The following is a 20,414-nucleotide window of genomic DNA, read 5'->3' on the forward strand; positions in this document are numbered from 1 at the left end:
TAAAAATTCGGTCAACTTTCTTTTATTATTAGATGATAATCATTATGATCTTTGTTGATTCTATGGTTTATTATCTCATTTGACATTTCACATTTCTTTTTCATCATTGTCATTTGAAAAAAAACAATTGAAAAATTCTCTTTTAGCTATCTCATAAAAAAATCTCTATATCCTATAGAAGGAAAAAAAAGATTCTTCTATCAAAATGGACGAGACTATGATATGAACTTGAATCATTAATTTACTTCATTCATTCATTTGGTTCGAACGGACCGACATTTTCTAATATGCCAATGTTTTGGAAATGGCATTTAAAACCGACCACCACATACAATACAATGAAGTCACATATTCGTTGATTTATTATATCTGAAATGTTTTTTTTCTCTCTCTTTCTCTTTCTCTATTCTAGCAGTGGTGGTGGTTGTGGTGGTACTATCCTAACTAACCAACAAATAACAACGACGATAAGATACATTCGAATGTGGATGGTGAATGTGAAAAAAAAGAAAGGAAAAAACATCACTGATTTACAATCCAACAACTATAGATAAAGATTTTGAAACTGATTCCTTTTTTTTATTTTATCCGTGTTTGTTATGCTCACCATGTGTATATGTTTGTATTGATCATCATTTACTATCCACGATGATGACGATGATGATGATGAAGATTGTATATTATTATTATTATTATTGATCTTCTAAATCATCTGGTTTTGAATCATCGGTCGTCTTGTCTGATGATGAATCCTGTTGGAATCTTTTCATTTTTTTTTATTTATTTCTCTTATACAATGATGAACCCAGATGCTTGGATGAACATGATTTTTTTTTTTTTTGGTTTGTTTCTCTCGTACACAAACACGATTTCGGTTCAACGAATGTGACCAAAAAAAAATCCGACCATAAAAATGGAATGAGTAAAAAAAAATAATATTTTATGTTGGATTGCATTTTTTTATTTTATTTTCCTATTTTATTGTTATATATCTTTGAAACTAATCGATATTTTTTCATTCATTCATTCATATTATCTAGCTAGCTAGCTATCTGGATGGTTTACTGATGAAATAACACAAATAAAATCATGTAGAATTACGATTCATTATATATATGTACTATAAAAGCGTAACGAAACAAAAAAAAATTAAAATTCGACATTATCAGTGTTGATGGCAAACAACATTGTAAGCTTCGATTTATAGATATAAACACAAGCATGCATACATGAAAAAAGAAATAATGACTCAACTTTTTTTTTTTGGTTACGGTATTCTGGCCGCTCTCTCTCTCTCTTTCTCATGGGTTTGAATATTTCGGATGTGTTGTTCTTGATGATTATGATGATGATGATAATGATGGCAACTACGGTGACGATGATGATGAATTTATTGTGGTTTTTTTTGCCTATTCGGTTGGCCGAGTTTGAAATTTTCCCGAAAAAAAACCAAGAGAATAAGATCGCACTAACAAATAACACGCACACACATACACATTTATCGTAGAGTTTGCCATCAATAACATCAGGCGCCATTTTAATTCCTAATTTTGAACCTCGAACCTTTAGTCTGGTTTTTGCTAATGGGAAGGAAATATGGTGATGGTCCCATTTGGTCCCGCCATTTTGTTTGGTCGGTCGGTCGAATGGGAATTTAATAACGATCATCATCATCATCATCATCATAATGATGATGATTATGACGATTATATCGCGATTATGATATTGTAAAACAAACAAATATCCTTCATACATGCACTCTTGTTCGTTGGAACTTGTTGTTAGAACCGGACAACAGAATATTTTTGTTGCACTTTCTATTTATTGATTTTTATTTCATTCATTTTTTGTTGTTGTTGTCGACTCTTACACCAGAACAATGATGATTAGATTTTTTTTTCTATTCATTCATTTGATGATTATCATTGTGAGTGTGTGATCCACACATATATACATAGATATGGTCTAAATGAATGCAGAGAAAAGAAATCCCAAGTTCCAGAATCATCATTGCTTGAATTTTTTTAATGTTTTTTTTTCGCCCTGATGGTGTTTTTTTTTGCTGTTTTTGCTGGTCGAATCATTTGATTTTTCATTTTTTTCTTTTGTTTTGGTTTCACTGACTTTTTTGTGGTCATGTTTTTTTTTTGTTCTAAAACGATCCATAATTTGTTGTTGATGATGATCATCATCAGCGTTAATGACAGAATTTTTTTTGTTCATTATTATTATTTTACAATTTTAAAAAATTACCAAAAAAAAAATAATCGACAATTGGACTGAAAAAAAAGTCTAATGACGATAATCGACATGATATGAGATGATGATGTTTTGTTTGTCGATCGATTCGGTTATAAAAACAAATAAATAAAAATGATTCGAATTTTGATTGTAACTGATTTTGCATCAGTAATGGACAATCATTTTTTTTCGTATTCATATAGAAAATTCTGTTGTTTCTATTTTTTTTTGTTTTTGTTTAATGTAGTTACTTGTTTCACTGGATTTTACAATATTACCAGAGAATGTTCTACCATTTCTTTTGTTATTCATTTCGGAAAAAAAACACATCTATCGAAACACATACACAATTTGCAAGAAAAAAATAGACAACAACAAAAAAAAACTGTAGCATGTGGCTTTGTTTTGTTTTGTTTTTCAATTCTGGTAAAATAATGATCTCTCTTTGGTTCGACGATTCTCACCAACCATCATCATCATCGTCATCATCATCATCATCATCATTGTCATGTGCAGGTTCTGGTATTCCTTTTTCTGGTTCCTTCTTTAATAGACAAATATTATTCTTTCAACCACATTCATTGTGCATTCATTGGTATTCTTGTAGCTGAAAATGTGAAATAAAATATAAAAATAAATTCACTCTTCTGTTTTCGTGATGATTTCAAATCATTGTTGTCTTTATAATTTTCTTTGTATTTTCATTATTATTATTACTTTATATTCTTTTCTTAATATACACAATTCTTAAACAGACACAATACAAGAATCTGAAATACAAGTGAAAAAAAAACCTACAAAAGAATGAAGTAACAATGATAAAAAAAATAAAGAAAGAAGTAATTCTGGAACTCCTACTGGAACGAAGTGAATTTTACCACACATTTAGGTATAAACCAAAAAAAAAAACAATAATGCGACTATAACAATTGACAATTTGGTCAAACATTTTCTTTTCTTTGTTTTTTTTTTTTTGGTTTGGTTTGGTTTGAAACATCGTTTGTCTTATTGTCGTATTGTTTTTTTGTACAGATACACACACACACACACACGCACACATACATTGACTAACTGGCTGACATGACATGATACATCCGATTTCAAATCTAACTACAATTGTTACAATTTTTTTTTTATTTTTATTACCAATTGTTATTGTGTTGTTGAAACCATTCAGTTTCACCAAAAAAAAGTGTGGATCACTTTTTTATTTTTATTTTGGTTCTCTTTTCATTTGATTTGGAATTATGGTTTGTTTGTAGTTTGTATTATCAACCATTCGTTTTTATTCGTTCGGATCAATTTAGTTTGGCTGGGTATTTGCGATAGATTTAAGTTCCAATTTTGGTTATATCAATGATCATTGCATTTTATTATCATCTGCGGTTTGCATAGAAAGTATTTTTTGATTTTATTATTATAGAAACAATCTTGTTGTATTTGTATTTTGTATTTTTTTTTTTTTTTTTGTAAATTGGATATTTGATTTTAGTATTTTTTATACTAATCGCGTCATCTAGCAGGACAGTTTCAAAACAATTTTATTTGAATATTCTCCATAAATGGAAAAATATTGACCTACTCTTGTTCATAGTAAAGAATTGTGGAAAAATTTTTCTTAAATATAAAAAACGAATCACCAGACAATATTCTGTATAGAAAGAAATCCTGAAACGTGATCAAAATCAAGACCATCATTAAAGTGTATGCACTCAAACTTTCTTGATGATTGACCGACCCATTATCCGCCACACTTCAAATAATGATCGAATTCCTGACAGATATACATAGAGACACGCTATAGTGTCAATTGACACGCAACACTTGTTGATTTGGATCATTTGACATTTATTTCAAATAAGATTTGTGTTTTTTTTGTGTATGTTTTTAAAAAACAAAAAAATTATCTTCTTGATACGAGTTCATGGCCATAGGTTATGAAACAATACTCATTATGACTCAATTGGATTGAATGATTATTTAAATTATCATTTTAAAATTTTGAAATCTAAATTTAATGATGCCAAGTGGAATTTTATTAAAAAAAAGACACAAATATAATGATGATGATGTTCATCAGTTTCGGTAAGCACACACCTTTAATCATCAAATACATAAACAATAATTAATGTAATTATTTAATATTTACACTTGATCGACGAATTCACGGACATATAAATGTCCGGGACATTCATTTCCTTTGATGTTGAAAAAGAAATAATCTTTGATATGGTTCGTTGGGCTCTCTCTCTCTCTTTCTTTCTTTAGCTGTCAAATTCAATCCGCTCGGTTTATATAAAAACCGACGTTTTGATTATGATCATTGTCACTATCTTTTCTTATCTACTATCTGTTTTTATAATATCAAGACCATTCACGTTAATCAGAAATGAATTCAAATAAATTTCGATTCATATTGGCTACCATTTTTATCATATCACTAATGGCAAATTCATTGGTCGAAGCTAGAAGCGGTGGTGATGTTATCATTCTTGGGGGATTCGGTCATGGCCATGGACACGGACATGATTTTGGCCATTTTGGTCATATTCTAACGTTGGGCTCACTATTTGGTGCATTTGGTGATGGTAATGTCATTTTGGGACGACGCCGTTAAAAATAAGAAAAAATTTCTGGCACTCATCATCAAAACAACATCTGTATAAAAATTCTGTTGTTCCATTCTATTGAGCTTCTTTGAGAAAATTTTAAATTTGAAATGAATAAAATAAATGATTTTCTAAAGCAATTTTTTCAATATTTTGCAACCGTATATATGAAACAGATTTGGGTCAAGTTCTTTTTGTTGTTTTGTTTTTGTTGCAAACAAAATCCAAATCAAAGTTTTATAGTTTTTTCCCCAACTATGTGTTTGCTAACTATAAGGCCAAAATTGAGGGCACACATTTCATATGAACAACAATTGATTATCATCACCATCATTATCAGATCAATGAAGTCACAGCACAAACACACGCTGTAGAAATAAACCCAAAAAATCAAGTAGAAAAACCATCATATATTTCATTTATTTTGTAATTGTCAACATATTTGATCATCTGTTTCCTGGATGTGTGTGTGTGTGTGTTTATGTCTATTTTTCTTTTCCTTTATCACCTTACATCTTTCATCAGCTAATAAATTTATGTCTTCTGACACTTATCAATCAATATCGAACAACGTGGAAAAAAACGCTCATCATTCATATATATATTCGTTTGTAAGTTTCTTCTGTAATTATCACCTTTTTTTATTATCCAAATTCTTTAATATTTTTTTTCACTGTCATAATCACGGAATTTATCGATTCAAATTTTCATCATAATTAGTGGAATATTCAATTTATCATTGCATGATATTCACAAAGTTTTTTTTTTGCTTTTTGATTTCGAAATCTATGAGCATTAACAGATTCAAGCCATATATGGCAACAAACATTTAAACCATAGAAAAACATCGTCATTAAATTGAGAAAAAAAACAACAAAAAATTAGAAATATTTTATGACATACATTCTAATCATCTGCATATCATTCGTCGATTAGATCATTTTTCGTTTTTATTTTGTTGTTGCCATAATAAAATTAAAAGTATTGGAAAAAAAATGGTCCAACAATGTCAATCAACGACACATCAATCTTGGATGGAAAATAATCACCCACACACTTTTTAGATTTTTTTTTAAAATTTTGTTTGCTTGATGACGTTTCAAGATCATTAAAGTTATAAATTATTTTTTTATATAGATTTTTTTTCTTGTTTTTTTTCGGTTGATGTCCGTAAAAGGCTGAAAAAAATATTCTATTGCTTTTGTTTAAGTTTGAGTTGTTGAAATTTAATTTTCAAAATTTTTCAAAATGTATTAGTTTGTAGGAGGTCTAGTTTAGTTATTATCCAAGGTGATCCAAAGATGTTTCAATTCTGGTTGTCAATATACATGTATATATTACGATGGCTAGTTAATGATTTGTTTATTGCTATTGCTAACGATTCATATTCAAAATATGAAACATGGGAAAAAAATGCTATAGATTTTACTGATACAAAAAAAATGATTATGATTATCTTTATGAATTGATCTTTGCATTGAATAGAATGAATGAATGAGATTTTTTATATTCAAGGTCATTATATTTTTGATTTTATAGTTTGATCTTGATCTTTTTGTTGTTTGTTGTGGATCATCCATTCATCCATCAATCATCATTTTCATTATTATTACGATCATTTTTGAAAGGTTAAATTTTATCCAATTCATACCCTTGATAATTTTATTTTATTGAATATTTCTTTTTATGATAACCAAAATACAGAATTTCTATTGAGTTAAAATACATATGATGAAAATAAAATTAAATTAAATGTAACATATATCAAACACATGATCAACATTAAACAACAACAACAACAACAAAAAGTATCGATGGCGATTTTTTATGGCCCATCATCATCATCATCATCATCATCATCATCGTCATTGCGGTGTGATGTGATGTGGATCCAGACAGCATGAAATCCTGAAGCTCTATTGTTTTATGTATAATAACCCAATTTAAGTTTGATTTCATCTTCGTTTGTCCCCTCTTTTTTTTCTTTGTTGATGATAAGATTTTTTTTATAATATCAATTAATCCTGTGTATTTTATTTTTTACTATTTAGATTTTTCACAGTATTTAGGTATGTCTAATTAGGACGAATCTGGTCATAATCGAGTTTCATCTGTTTTATGGTGTCACTCTTTCGATCATTTTATATCTGCAGTGCCCGTATTATAATGTTCTTTTGATTTTATTTGTTTCAATTTTATTTTTGTTTCGCCATTTTGTTCATCTAAATTCTGGTCATTTTGTTTACATTTCATGCCAACGATTAATTTCAATATTAAAATAAATAATTATAATAAGTGGAAGAGAAAATTTACTTGTAAACGTTCGAATCATCGAATCAACGAATCAATTAGAATAGTTCCGTTTCGAACTAATTTTGGTGGAGCCTGTCACCCTATCATCATAATTGATCAATGTATTATCGGTCGTGTAACTATTAGATTTATATTCGATCGTATTGTTGATTGGTTATTAAGTAAACAACGTTTTAAATATCATACACCTTATCCAAAAAATTGGATTAAATTTAAAATATATGCTATTAATCTGAATTCGAGCAATGGATAAAATTAACAACGAAATTGGATCTACAATACCTGTTGTGAGTATGGTGGATGAAATTAAACCACCACCACAGTCATCTACTTCATCAAAGATCGCCATACCATTGGTGATTAATGGAAAAGAATGTTCTAAAATGGAACAAAAAAATGGATCGAATTCTGTGGAAACCGATGAAGAACGTCGGTTACGTGAAGAACAAGAAATAGCCGAACGAAATGAATTGTCTATGATTCGTATGCTTGTACGACATAACCAACAAATTGGTATCGTAGGCAATATGAACATTTTTAAACCATCGGCTGAAGATGAACGTAAGAAACAAGTGCCTGATATCAGTTCTGGATCAATAAGTGATGGTTTAGGTTCGATATCGGTTGCCGGATCTATTGCCAGTAGTGATGAAGCATTTTTTCATCAATATCAACGGGAAGATCTTCGCCGTACTGTTTCAATGGTATCATGGGGTTCTGGTCCAGCACAAACACAGGTTATGACTAAACGTTATAAATTGATTACCTCAGCTGTTCTTTGGTTTTGTTACTATTCGCTTGCATTGAATGATTACATTTTTGGTCCCACTTTTAATGATCTTTCATTAATATTGGGTGTTTCATTCGATCGTATTGCCTATTTTGTCGTATATCGCCAATTGGCGTATACGTTTGGATCATTGGGTGAGTGTTGTTTAATTTTTTTTGTTTGTTTCATATTTTTTAGAAAATTTTTCTCTTGATAGGCGGTATCGCTTTTGATTATGTGAATCGGCAGTTATTTTTGATCGCTTTGTTGCTTTTATCTGGTGCATCGTTGATGGTCACTCCATATGTACCTGATGTTGGTTGGCTTTTCCTGATTGCCGTTGTGAATGGTTTTGCTGCCGGTGCATGTGATGTTGGTTTTCATGTTTGGATTCTTGAAATGTTCCAGAATGGTGGTGGGCCATTACTTCAAGCATTACATTTTTCTTTTGGGCTTGGTATTGCTAGTGCACCATTAATTTCAGCTCAATTTTTAGACGAATCAGAAGGATGTTCTGCTTCAGTCAATGATGAAATTATTTTGTCTGATTATGAAATTCAACATCGACGGCAGACTCTTTTCATACCATATTTAATTACCGGTTTAATTGTATCTGCCGGTGGCATTATTCTTCTTGGTCTCTACCTATACAAAAGTTATATACCTCCACAAGAACGAAAATTACCAGCTTCGTTTGATCAACAAATGCCTAAGCAGCTTACACGATCGGAAAAGATTGAACTTTGGAAGCGTTCATTGCCATCCTTTTATATTATTTCGATTATCATTCTTGGCTCTGTCATGCTTTGGTCTTACTATGGACTTGAGGTTACCTTTTTTCAATTTTTGGCTCAATTTTCAAACGCTGTTCCATTACCAATATATGGTTCGATGTCGGCCAATCTGGAAGCAGCAACCGGTTCTGCATATGCAATCGGTGGTCTTTTAGCAATATGGGCTTCTTTTCAAATTCATCCTGAAAATATGATTTATTTGAATTTCATTCTGATGAACATTGGTAACTACATCCTTTTGAAATGTTCTGAAACATCATTGCCTTGGTTTTGGGTCGGTAATATTGTCATTGGATTTGGGTATGTATTTTTGTACAAAGTAACCTGAATTGTATTCAACAATTTTTTTCATTTGTAGATTTTCATCATGTTATGCTACTGCATACACTTTTCTCGAACATCAAATTAATGTAACGAATGTGATTGGATCAATATTCTTGTTTGCAGGAGGAGCTGGTACGGCAATATTCCCCATTCTTTTGGCTGAAATTTGTTCAAAACCATTGTATCTGATATATTTGAGTATTTTCTGCTCGAATCTAGCATTACTATTATTCGTTGTTATGCATTTCATAACAAAAATCCGTCAACGACAAGTAAAATTAATACAGGATCGATTAATGAAAAATCCAGCAATGTTGGTCAAAATTAAACAACGTACATTATCACAATTGTCTTATGCACCGCAATGAGTTAACCGCGTCATTTTCAGAAAAAAAATACAAAAACAAATATACACATACAGATTTTATAAGCCATTAATCTTTAAAAGTTATAAATCAATGAAAAATTTATTCCGATTGTCATAATGCAAATGAAAAGGGATTTTTCTTTTTTACACATTCCAAAAGTGAGAAAAAATTTTGAAAAAAAATTGAATAAATAAATTCGTCGATATAATAATCATTTTATTTTTTTTTTACTGATTTATGGCCATTGATAATCATCATACATGATGACTTTATTTATCTTTCTTTTTTTTGAACAATCATTTCTAATGATGATGGATTTAATCCTGATTAGAAAATTTTGTTTTACAAATGCTAATGATAATCAGTTGTTGGAATTTTTCGTTTTTGAAATCATCATTCAATATGACTTTGAAATTTTTCAAAAACAAAACAAAAAATAAATAAAATGAATCTTCTGGAACGAAGAAACAAATTCTACCCATTTAACACAAACATCCAACATGATTGATGATGATGATGAGAGTGCGTAACCTTGAAACATGTGAATAAAGAAAATTTTTTCTATCGTGTACACGTGGAAACGTTGACCGTTTTTGGGAATGATTCAAAAATTATTTGATGAAAACAACAGTTTACCAATCAATTTCCATACATACAATGTGTGTGATTTTTTTTCTAAAAAGGGTTTTTTTTTGCATTCGATTGACAATTTCTTAAATGCAAATTGACGACTGATGATATGCCACTGTTCATCTTTTCTAATAGGAAATACATCGAGCAAAAAATGAATTGATTGTATTGAAAATCAATGATGATGTTGATTTCACTATCAATTTTGTTAATCTTGAATTCATTCCTTTTTTCAGCTTATCGTCATTATTACGTTGGGTTTTTCCATTTTAAGAATTTGAAACAAATGATTTTTTTTAAATTTCCAATTATTATCATCCAGATTTAATCAGTTGCTTCATTTGTCTAAATTACAGAAATAGAATGATATATTATTACCAGTTCGAATGTATATACATAATTATAATAATGAAATTAATAATCAAGAATCATATATTGTATATTGATTATTACAACTTGTTGATCGATGTTTTTGAAAAAAAAACTCATAAATTGTTCTTATTATTTATTTTTTTTCGAACAAAAATTTAAACGAATAAAAAAAATATATATAAGATTCATTATAATCATTTACTTGAAAACAAAATGATGATGATGATGATGAGAAAAAAATGGTTTGACATTTTCAAGGTTAATTATTATCTTTATTCCATTCATTCAATCTGTATCTATGTGAGATTACTATGGGAAACAAACAATTGATACAGAAATCAAATGAAAAACTGCCCATAATAAACGCTTATTCATGGCTAGCTAAAATTATTGAATTGAATTCACGGATGTCATTTTATTAAATCAAAAGCTATAGTTAGTTGAATTAGTGATTATAAAAACAAAAATTCAATAAAATGATGATCATTGATTATGATAAAAATTCCGATGATTATGATGATGATGATCATGTGCAGTCTGGTTGCTTCTAGATACAAAATGGATTGATTAAAAAAAATTTTATATCTCATCAATTATGATTATTACCATTGGTTATACTGGTTTCGAATGAAAAAAAAAATTCAAATATTAATTAATAAGAATCGTGTGTGTTGGTGTCAGTTGAAAACTATGAATAAAGCTTCGATATCGTCATATCATACCATCAAAAATTTGTCCTTTTCTTTTTTCAATTTATTTTCTTTGGATATAAAATTCTTAAAAGAAATTCAGATTATCAGCAATTTTTTTTATGACAAGACAACAATAATCGAACCTAACGCCATCTTGAGTCGATTGGAGAAAGTTTTTTCATGGATTTTTTCTTTTAAAATTGAGCCAGAAAAAAGTTATTTTTCTACCTTCTTGCTCATAATTAATTATATTATGACATCAAATAAGGAAAAAAAAAGATATTTTTATTGTTATTATCATCCTATTATACAATTTCTAGTTATAAAATAAAAATGAAACGTTAATACAAAAAGCTAATCGTGGTGTTCGTGATTGCCATCAATGAATATAGTTTCACATTTGTTAAATCATTATTAAAATCATAAATCAATTAATGGAAAATAGTAATAAAATTCTGTCGAGACATTGAAATGTCAGACAGTTTGATTTCAAATGATTGATTTATATAATAATCGAAAGTAATCGAAATGAAATGAAATACACTAATGTTCATTGAATTAAATTGGAATTTTGTCATTTTTTTTATTATCAATTTGTTTTGTTAACTATTATTTTGCCATTAATGATGCAAAATGTTTTAATATTAGGTGCCTCTTGTGATCATTATGATTATGATTCCAATCCTACGCAATTCATTGGGCTCACAAACGTGTAACATTAGTAGCACATTGGTTTCGATTTTTTTTACATTCATTTGATAGGTAATACTTGAAGTATTTGAGCATCTAAAAAATCTTTACAAAATGATGATTTTAACAGGAATAAATTTACTTCATAATTTTTTTTCCTTGGTTCAAAATCGCCTCATTAATCAATCCATCAAATGTAAATTTCCAATAATTTTTTTTTTGATTTTTCTTTATATTATATTACATTACATATGCAATGATGTTACTAATTAGGATCAGATTTTCCGTATAAAAAAAACTGTCACTGTGTTTTATCACGTACCCGCGATCCAAAATGACACAACTGTAAGATGATGATGACGTCTATCCATATAAGAGAACGGTTAAAAGATGTAACAAGGTCACCTTCTGTATTGGAAATGATATTTTTTGTTTTATTTATTGAAAATTATCATTGATTTCAAATCGATACTGTTTAATCTTGAAATCGTTTCTCCTTTACAATTCAATTTTGTTAATATGTCCCCATATATGTATCAACTAGAAAAGAAAGAGTGAAAGACAGAATGAAAGATGAAAATCACTTGTTTTTCAAGATTTAAAAAATTAATTTAAATTTATTTTTTTTCAGAAAAAAAAATTAATTCCATTTCATCAAAGATCAATAGTTATGGCCAATGAATCGGTGAAATCGGATGAAAATTTCTGAAAAATAAAGAATTATGAATATTTGAAGCCAAAAAAAAAATTCCAAATTAAGATTTTAATGTCATATAAATAAATTCTCCAGCATTATAAAAAGAAAAAATTAATGCTGTATATATTCGTTGAACGGATAGATTCTAAAAAAACTCTGATCCAACTTACACATCATCACTTTATTTTTATCTTTCTAGTATGATCAAAAAAAAAAAATTTGATTTCATTGAATTTTAGTTTTTTTTTTGGTTCCAACAAGGCAATGTGTTAATTCATGATTTCGAACAAATCGACGACAAATACTTTCAATATCGTTTTTGTTTTCTTCTCTTTTTTTTAAATTAAACATTGTCCTCACCTGTAATGTTTATCATCATAGTTTGATCTTTTTCAAATAAATTCATTTCAATTTCAGACAAAAAAAAATTTGTGGCGTATTTTCCATTTGTAGAAAGAATGGGATTCACAATTCAATTCTAGTTATTTAAAAAAAAAGAAAAAATTTCTAACGATGATGTTCATTTCAACCTTGAATTGATATTTTCAAAAAAAAAAAAATTTTTTTTTCTCTTCATCATCTTTTTTATATATATATTCTTGAGATACGATGCGAAATCGTCATCAAAAAAAAAATCGAAGCCTTATTCATAATTAAGTACATACATCTTTCTAACCATTTCTTCATATCTTCAAATGTGCACTTGAAACCCTAAATTTAGTCATATCCAATCATCATGAATCGTAATCTTTTAAACAAATTAATTTACTAAAAAAACCACCATAGCAATGAAGAATAATTGAATGAATCGACCAGTCTTTTAAACAACAATGAAAATTATAATTCAAGTTAATGGATGAATATTATTTTGATATGAAAAAAAACAAATTCAACAAAAAACTTCCTACTTCTTCATCACTATCATTGTGCATAGGTAGTAAATTCATCTGCAAATAATATCGATCAATCGATATGCAACGATGATCTGTGATATCATCCAGTGTTTATCAACGTGTCTTGTTGGAACATGTTTCAATCCAAAAAAAAAAATGATGTTCTTTATTGAGAAGAACATCTTTTCAACATAATATAATATCCTTCGTAACTGAAAAACTAGATGGCTTTGGAAAGTATTTTATTATGAGATGAAAGAGGTGTCTTTCGTTCTTTGTTGGATAGCCATCATTTCCATACATTTGTATTTATTCATGTACATTAAAATCAATACCTGCTGCTGTTCTTATAGAAAGAATCACCATAATCATCAACATAATGGATGATTCCATCCTCCATATGAATTATTGTACCATTTTTACCTTTCATTATTTCTGCATGTTGTTATAATTCTATATGTCGAATGATGGCACCGGCTTTTTGACGATAGCGGCTAAGCTTTACCATAATGTCTTTATGTGATTCATTTCCTATATAAATGGATAGAATCACCACTGGAAAATCATCATTCGATTCAATCCCTTTTGGAAAAACATCGATACAACAAATCCACCAAAATGAAAGTTAGTATCGATTCATTTTGATTCGATCGTTCATTATCAATAATGATAATGATGATTCGATTTATGTTCTCTCGAACATTATTACCCGATCTACATCCTTTTTGAATATATTCTAATATTTGTCATTTTATTTAGTTCGCTTTGTTCGTCGTTGCAAGCTTGATTGCTACCGTTTATGGCCAATCACATCAATACTACCATACTAGCGGTTTGCGAAACTTGGGTGGTTCATATTACCGAAGTGCCGGTATCTCTGGTGTAGCTGGTCTTGGTGGCCTCGCTTATGGTACTGGTCTAGGTTATGGAACTCGTTATGGCTATGGATCTGGTCTTGGTTATGGTTTGGGCTATGGTTTGGGTTATGGTCAAGCTGTCGCTTTGGCACCAGCACAAGCTGTAGGATATGTTGCAGCAGCTCCCGCAGTCGCTGTCCAAGCTCCAGCTGTTTCGTATGCCGCAGCAGCTCCCGCAGTACAAACCGTCGCTGTCCAAGCACCAGCTGTTTCGTATGCCGCAGCTCCCGCAGTCGCTGTCCAAGCCCATACCGCCCAAGTCAGTGGTCCAATTCATGCTGCCATTGAATCCCGACGAACCGTTGAAGTTATCGATGGACCATCCACTGGGGACGCTCCAGTAGCTAGCACCGTTGTCATTGGACCAAATGTTCAACCAATCAATTTGGAATTCCAAACTCAAGCCTCACCATTGGCCGCAACCCAAGTAAGGATATTTCAGTCAATGACTTTGGTCAGATTGTAACCTCGTTATTATTCATTAGAACCACGTTCCAACAGCCCCAGCTGAACCACAACAATCTTCATACGAAGAACAACCAGATCTCTTGCGACAAGACATCGTAAAACCAGTTGTCCAAGATGTCCACGAAACCATTGTCCCATTCCGACGAATCACCCAAGAATTGAAACCAGTTCAAGAATCAGTTCACCAAATCTTGCCACGAGGCCAAGAACGAGGTTTTTACCAACAACAACAACAAGTTCGAGTCGCACAACATGTTGCCGCACCAGCCGCTGTTGCCGTTCAACCAGTTGTACAGGCCGCACCTGCTATTAGCGCCGTTCGAGTAGCCGCTGCTCCCGCAGTAGCTTATGCTGCTCCAGCTGTTTCCACTGTTTCCGCTGCACCAGCTGCCATTGGTGTCATTGGTGTTCAACCAGCTGCTGGTTACATCGGTTATGGTGCAGGTTATGGAACAGGTTATGGAACAGGTTATGGTGTTGCTAAATACGGAACCGGATATGGTCTCACTAGCGGTTTGATTGGTGGTGGCTCATATGGATCATCATATTCAGTACAACCAGCCAGCTACGGAACTGGTTATGGTTACACTACCTATAGCAGTGATGCCTACCCAATCCGAAAAAAATAAACTAGTTTTACCATTTTCCTTTTGATCCCTTTCCTTACGATAACATCATCATACAATCTGCCTATCTACTTGTCTGAAGACTTGACGAGAAAGTTTTACATCAATGATTAATGAAATATATCGGAGTTGTATTGTGAAAGAGATATGTGAACCGATTGCTACCAAAACAATTCAATCTCATATTTTGTATGAATCAAATAATGTATGTCCCTCTCTGTCACCCGATCGAATGATATTTTAAATTTTACAATAAAAAAAATTCAAAAAAATGCCTTTTCGAATTTTTAAACAATTTCTAAACAATTAACAACCAGAAAATTTTTCGAAATAAATGGCTTAAATCTATGCCCAAACATATCTATCTCTTTATGACGCTAAGGATGTGAGTAACTGCAACTTTTACACTCGCCAAGTGCTTGCACTGGGTATTAACTTGGCATTTAATGCGGCGAAGCTGAGTCAGCCCCGCAGGGCCAAACCAGGACAGGCGCGAAGCACCTGTTCCCGGGCTGGTTAATAAATAATTGGTTCATTCTTGTAGATAGCAAAAATCTTTTATAAATTTAAATTTTTAATAATAATGATGATAAATAATATTTCTATTTATATCCGGCGATACATACGTTTCGATTTGCCCATTTTTACATAATTAAAATGTATATAAATAAGTATCAATTAATTATTATTGAGAAAAATAAGAAAATATATAGGGGCAATAAAATGATGTATAAATCATAACATTTCATCAACTGTCCCATAAGTTGAATCGAGCCAATAGAATTTTTTTTTTTGATTTCTGCTTGCTGGCTGATTGACATATAGAACAAGCGGTAATGGTAAGCGGAAAAAATGATTACAACATCAATGATTTTTCACATAGAAAAATATTTCAATGAACCGGAAAAAAGATGAAGATCACTTGAGTTTTTTTTAATCTAGATTTTTTTTTGCATAGCAACCATGGATTCTAGATATCGACATTATTATTTGTGAATTCCTGTAACGTATGAGCGAATCGTGTCCATTCATCACTTTTGGGAAAAGCCAATTGCTGAAATATTTGAAAAACGAATTATTGAATTTTGAATTCTCAAAGAAAAAGAGACTTATACTTACCTCGCTTACATCGTAGACCCAGATTTTTCCGTTATCATCGCCTACAACTATTTGCTGTCCATTAGGAGACCATATTAGTCGATTCAAGGCAGGATTCCCTTCGACGATTGTTGATAATGTTGGTAATTCTGTATCCTGATTCAAGTTCCAAAGATCAAGTTTACCAAGGCCATCGGCAGTGGCGAACAATGCTGGATGAATGGGTGACCACCTAACATCATATAAATAATCGCTACCATCTTCGAATGAATACAACAATTTCGTGGAAGTTGAATTATCACGCATACTCCACAGTTTAAAGGTCCAATCGAACGATGCAGTAAGAAATAGATGCGATAGTTGTTGATCCACCTGATGTGTAAGCGATGTAGCACTGTGAAAATCAACAGCCGTTACAGGACCTTGGTGTCCTTCAAACACATCCAATATACCAGCTTTAGCACCATGTCTACAGGCCGAATAAACAGCACCATCTTGGCTACCGAGAATAAAATTATTGTAATCAGCGTGTGGAAATGACATTGATGTGACAGCAATCAAACGGGATTGTTTTTGCTGACATAGTTCCATTGTTTCTTGTGGTTGCGATAACATGTCCAAACTCCACGAACATAGCTTGCCATCGTTCGATATTGAAATTAAATTATGAGAATTAGGAGTTCCGACGACTTTTAAACAATAAACCGGATGAGTATGTACGGAAGCCGATAAAGGGCTACGTTGGACAGGAACACGTTTTCCAGAACGGTTATCCCAGAGTACGATTTGACCTAAAAAATTTTGAAAAAATCAAATAAATTATTTGAGGGTTGCAAGATACATACCGGAATATGTACCACCAAGAATCAAATTGGGATGAAACTTAGCAAAACAGGCAGACATAACGGCCGATTGACAATGAAATACATATTCGGGGGTATTTTTCTTAAACTTCATGTTCCAAACCAAACATATACCATCTGGTTCGTTTGGTGCATGTTCATTTTGATTATAAGAAGCGACTAGCAATTCTGGAAATTGCGAACACCAATCAAAACTGGTCACTGTACGACCACGGGTCCAGCGATCATCCGAAAAGGTTGTGTTTAAACTTAAACGTAGTCCACTTTTGTCTTCATTGTCATGACCACATTCCACTTGACCAGTATAATCGACAAATATATCCATCGAATCGGTACAGGAAAGAGCACGTTCTGTAATTCGTACAGCGCGATCGAGAAATTTTCGAAATGATTCTGTTTGCATTAAATGCCGGCGTTCTTCTTCCTTGTATTCCAAACGTTTCTTTTTCTTTTGCTGTTGTTGCTCTTCCTGTTGCATATCCACATGATCAGTTAATGGCTGCTGTGATAAATGATTACGGTGAAGATGATGATGATGCAAATGATGATGTAAATCTTGCGGTGTCGTTGCTGGTCGAACCATTTCAACAGTTGGCAGAGACGATTTTGCTTGCTTCGATTGCTGTTGTGGAAGTTGATGATGATGACCATGTTGATTCTGATGAGTCGGGGCTCCATTCTTTGAAAAAAATCAATCAATTAATCAATTCAAAAACAACATTTTACTTACCGTGAAAAGGCCAGAACTATTATCACCATCATCTTCATTGCCAATATCATCATAGGTCAAAACTAGAAACAAAAAAAAGAAAAAATCATATTTATAATGTTTAAAAAACTCAGTCTTTTATTGAAAAAAGACTAGATTAAAAGCTTATAATGACAACATAAAAAATGAAAAAACAAAAACAATCAAGAGGGACAACAAAAGAAAACTCAAATAAATCTTAAATTAACCACACAGCACATGGATCTATGACGGTTTTTTTTGAAAAAAACCGGTAGTAAGTAAAAGATCCAAATTTCTCTGTATATGATAAGCAATATGAATTTATATGTTTGTGTGGGTATTTTTGTATGTGTGTTGCTAAAATGATTGACACGAAAAAAACAAACAAACAAACAAAAACAAAATGGATCAATCAAACGAACAGAAAACAGGACAAAAACAACTCACCATGAAATTCGTCGTCCCATTCTAAAATCATCAATTTTCACATCATTAAAATTATCATCAACGTATAGACAGATGGAAAAAGACATGTGTCAACAATATATATTCAATTAAATTTAAAATGAGAATTAAAAAACGAGATATTTGCATGCATTTGTTTTCTATTTATAATTTAGATTTTATGAAATTTATGAACAATCAATATAATTTATCGCTAAATAAAAAAAAACAAATAGATTACCTTCATCCCAATGAATTACTGTATTGTAAAGTTTTGATTAATATAAGAAATGAAGATATTTTAGAGAAAATTAAAGATAAAAGACAAATTAGTTAGATAGGATCAATTATTCGGTATGATATTCAAAATTTTATTATTAGTTGTATGTATGTGTGGATGCGATCAATGAAATTATTGAAAAAAATTGAGTTTTCTTTTGTCAAGGATGTGAATACAATAAGTTTAAGCTAAAACTATATCTATTCTATAAAATAAGCTTACTGCTTGAGCGCTTTAAATTGATTCTAAATCCGAAACTTACCATAGTAATCAACAGGCCCACTTCGGCCATCATTACCGGTCGACCCAGTCGAACCATTATTGCTGGCAGTAGATGTTGCCGTCGTTTGGGTCTGTTTTTCATAAGTTACCTGCTCTTTGGGAGCAATCAATACGGGCGGGAATGATGCTAGGCCAAGTTTAACAGCAACAGATGAAGTTGTGCCCAACGTTATAGTTTGATTCGAAACGACCGATGAAGAAAGTGATGATGAACCATCTTCCGATATGGTCATATCGTTGGCCGTGGATTGTTGCTGTTGTTGATTTTGATGGTGATTGGATATTGATAACGCATTGCCTGAAATTCATAAATCAGACATCAAATGATTGCATATATAAAGATTCCTTCTCACTTGGAATGACTTACCCTTATTCGTTATAATACCAACCGATTCCAGCAGTTCATCAACATCTCGAATGGATGAATCACCCGGAATGGATGTTAATGATGATGACATTGAATTGTTGTTATTATTATTATTATTTAAACTATTACTATTTACATTGGTAGAATTATTATTTATCATATTGGTCATCATGGCTGATGATGTTGATGTTATCGTTCGATTTGTTTGATGTTGACCAAGTCCAAGATCGGACATAAAATCACGATCGCGATATTTATCATTACGTCGTTGTTCTTTTAATTCACGAAGCTGTTGAAGTTTAAGCTTCTTTTTTTCAAGCTCAGCTCGACGATCCGTCATTTTGCCGTTTTTGGATGTTGGGTTCCAAATTTTAATCGTACAAAATAATGTATTCAAATAAAATTGGAATCAAACAAGCGGCAATGTTTAGAATATACAAAGTACAGACGAACTTGGATATAGGCGTTGACCATAGATTGAATATAAAAAGGAAAGAATCAAAGTTAAAAATCAAAAAATTGTTTCAAAATGATTCAAAAATATCCGCAAGGTTGATGGATCGTATATTAATTATCCTTGAATAATTATGATCACTTTTTATCAGTATGATATTGATGAATCATCTGTGTTTGGCCAACGACGCGTAACTATAACACCAACGTATACGGCTATGACAGAGGATTTGGCTGGCAAGCCTGGCCGCCTTCATTCATGTTTATTTCTGAAGATATATGCTAAAACCAAAACACACAAACAGGGGTTCATGAATTCCATAAACATTTTCTTGAATTTGCTCAATTTTACTTTCTGGAAATTTTTTTTTCAATCAATTAAATTACTTTTGATATGATGATAACTAATTTGGATTTAATTTTTACAAAATTTGATCATTTATTAGTCAATAGTAATTTGTAAAATCTTATTGCAAAACATTGTTATATATACA

The 20,414-nt window shown here is 31.1% G+C and overlaps 4 protein-coding genes across 9 annotated transcripts; 3 read left to right on the top strand and 1 right to left on the bottom strand.

Moving 5' to 3' along the window:
- Positions 1–4,575: 4,575 nt before the first annotated feature.
- On the top strand, positions 4,576–4,971 carry LOC142597358 (uncharacterized). Its single transcript, XM_075728956.1, has one exon. The coding sequence runs from the start codon at positions 4,631–4,633 to the stop codon at positions 4,856–4,858; it is 228 nt and encodes a 75-aa protein (XP_075585071.1). The 5' UTR covers positions 4,576–4,630; the 3' UTR covers positions 4,859–4,971.
- Positions 4,972–6,416: 1,445 nt separating this feature from the next.
- LOC124495293 (sodium-dependent glucose transporter 1) lies at positions 6,417–9,629 on the top strand. Of its 4 annotated transcripts, XM_075729374.1 has the most exons (5): positions 6,447–6,478; positions 6,555–6,778; positions 6,902–8,087; positions 8,150–9,026; positions 9,085–9,629. In XM_075729374.1, the coding sequence occupies exons 3-5, from the start codon at positions 7,409–7,411 to the stop codon at positions 9,416–9,418; spliced, it is 1,890 nt and encodes a 629-aa protein (XP_075585489.1). In that variant the 5' UTR covers positions 6,447–6,478; positions 6,555–6,778; positions 6,902–7,408; the 3' UTR covers positions 9,419–9,629. The 4 variants fall into 4 exon arrangements, with proteins under 4 accessions (XP_046914603.2, XP_075585489.1, XP_075585490.1 ...); XM_047058647.2 differs by having other exon boundaries at positions 6,417–6,778; XM_075729375.1 differs by lacking the exons at positions 6,447–6,478; positions 6,555–6,778 and having other exon boundaries at positions 6,832–6,919; positions 7,147–8,087.
- A 3,494-nt stretch (positions 9,630–13,123) lies between these two features.
- LOC124494578 (uncharacterized) lies at positions 13,124–15,545 on the top strand. Its single transcript, XM_047057773.2, has 3 exons — positions 13,124–14,016; positions 14,152–14,736; positions 14,795–15,545. The coding sequence occupies exons 1-3, from the start codon at positions 14,011–14,013 to the stop codon at positions 15,404–15,406; spliced, it is 1,203 nt and encodes a 400-aa protein (XP_046913729.1). The 5' UTR covers positions 13,124–14,010; the 3' UTR covers positions 15,407–15,545.
- Positions 15,546–15,941: 396 nt separating this feature from the next.
- LOC124494969 (cytoplasmic dynein 1 intermediate chain 2) lies at positions 15,942–20,266 on the bottom strand. 3 transcript variants are annotated; one of them, XM_047058263.2, is made up of 8 exons: positions 19,468–20,266; positions 19,081–19,398; positions 18,780–18,797; positions 18,542–18,562; positions 18,095–18,156; positions 17,347–18,043; positions 16,523–17,292; positions 15,942–16,457 (listed from the first exon to the last, which is right to left on the bottom strand). In XM_047058263.2, exons 1-8 carry the CDS (start codon positions 19,805–19,807, stop codon positions 16,374–16,376), a joined length of 2,310 nt encoding a protein of 769 aa, XP_046914219.1. In that variant the 5' UTR covers positions 19,808–20,266; the 3' UTR covers positions 15,942–16,373. The 3 variants fall into 3 exon arrangements, with proteins under 3 accessions (XP_046914219.1, XP_046914220.1, XP_046914221.1); XM_047058264.2 differs by lacking the exon at positions 18,780–18,797 and having other exon boundaries at positions 19,468–20,265; XM_047058265.2 differs by lacking the exons at positions 18,542–18,562; positions 18,780–18,797 and having other exon boundaries at positions 19,468–20,260.
- Positions 20,267–20,414: the final 148 nt, after the last annotated feature.

This window comes from Dermatophagoides farinae, chromosome 3 (genome assembly GCF_024713945.1).
Source record: "Dermatophagoides farinae isolate YC_2012a chromosome 3, ASM2471394v1, whole genome shotgun sequence".
In the NCBI taxonomy this organism is placed as follows: domain Eukaryota; kingdom Metazoa; phylum Arthropoda; class Arachnida; order Sarcoptiformes; family Pyroglyphidae; genus Dermatophagoides; species Dermatophagoides farinae.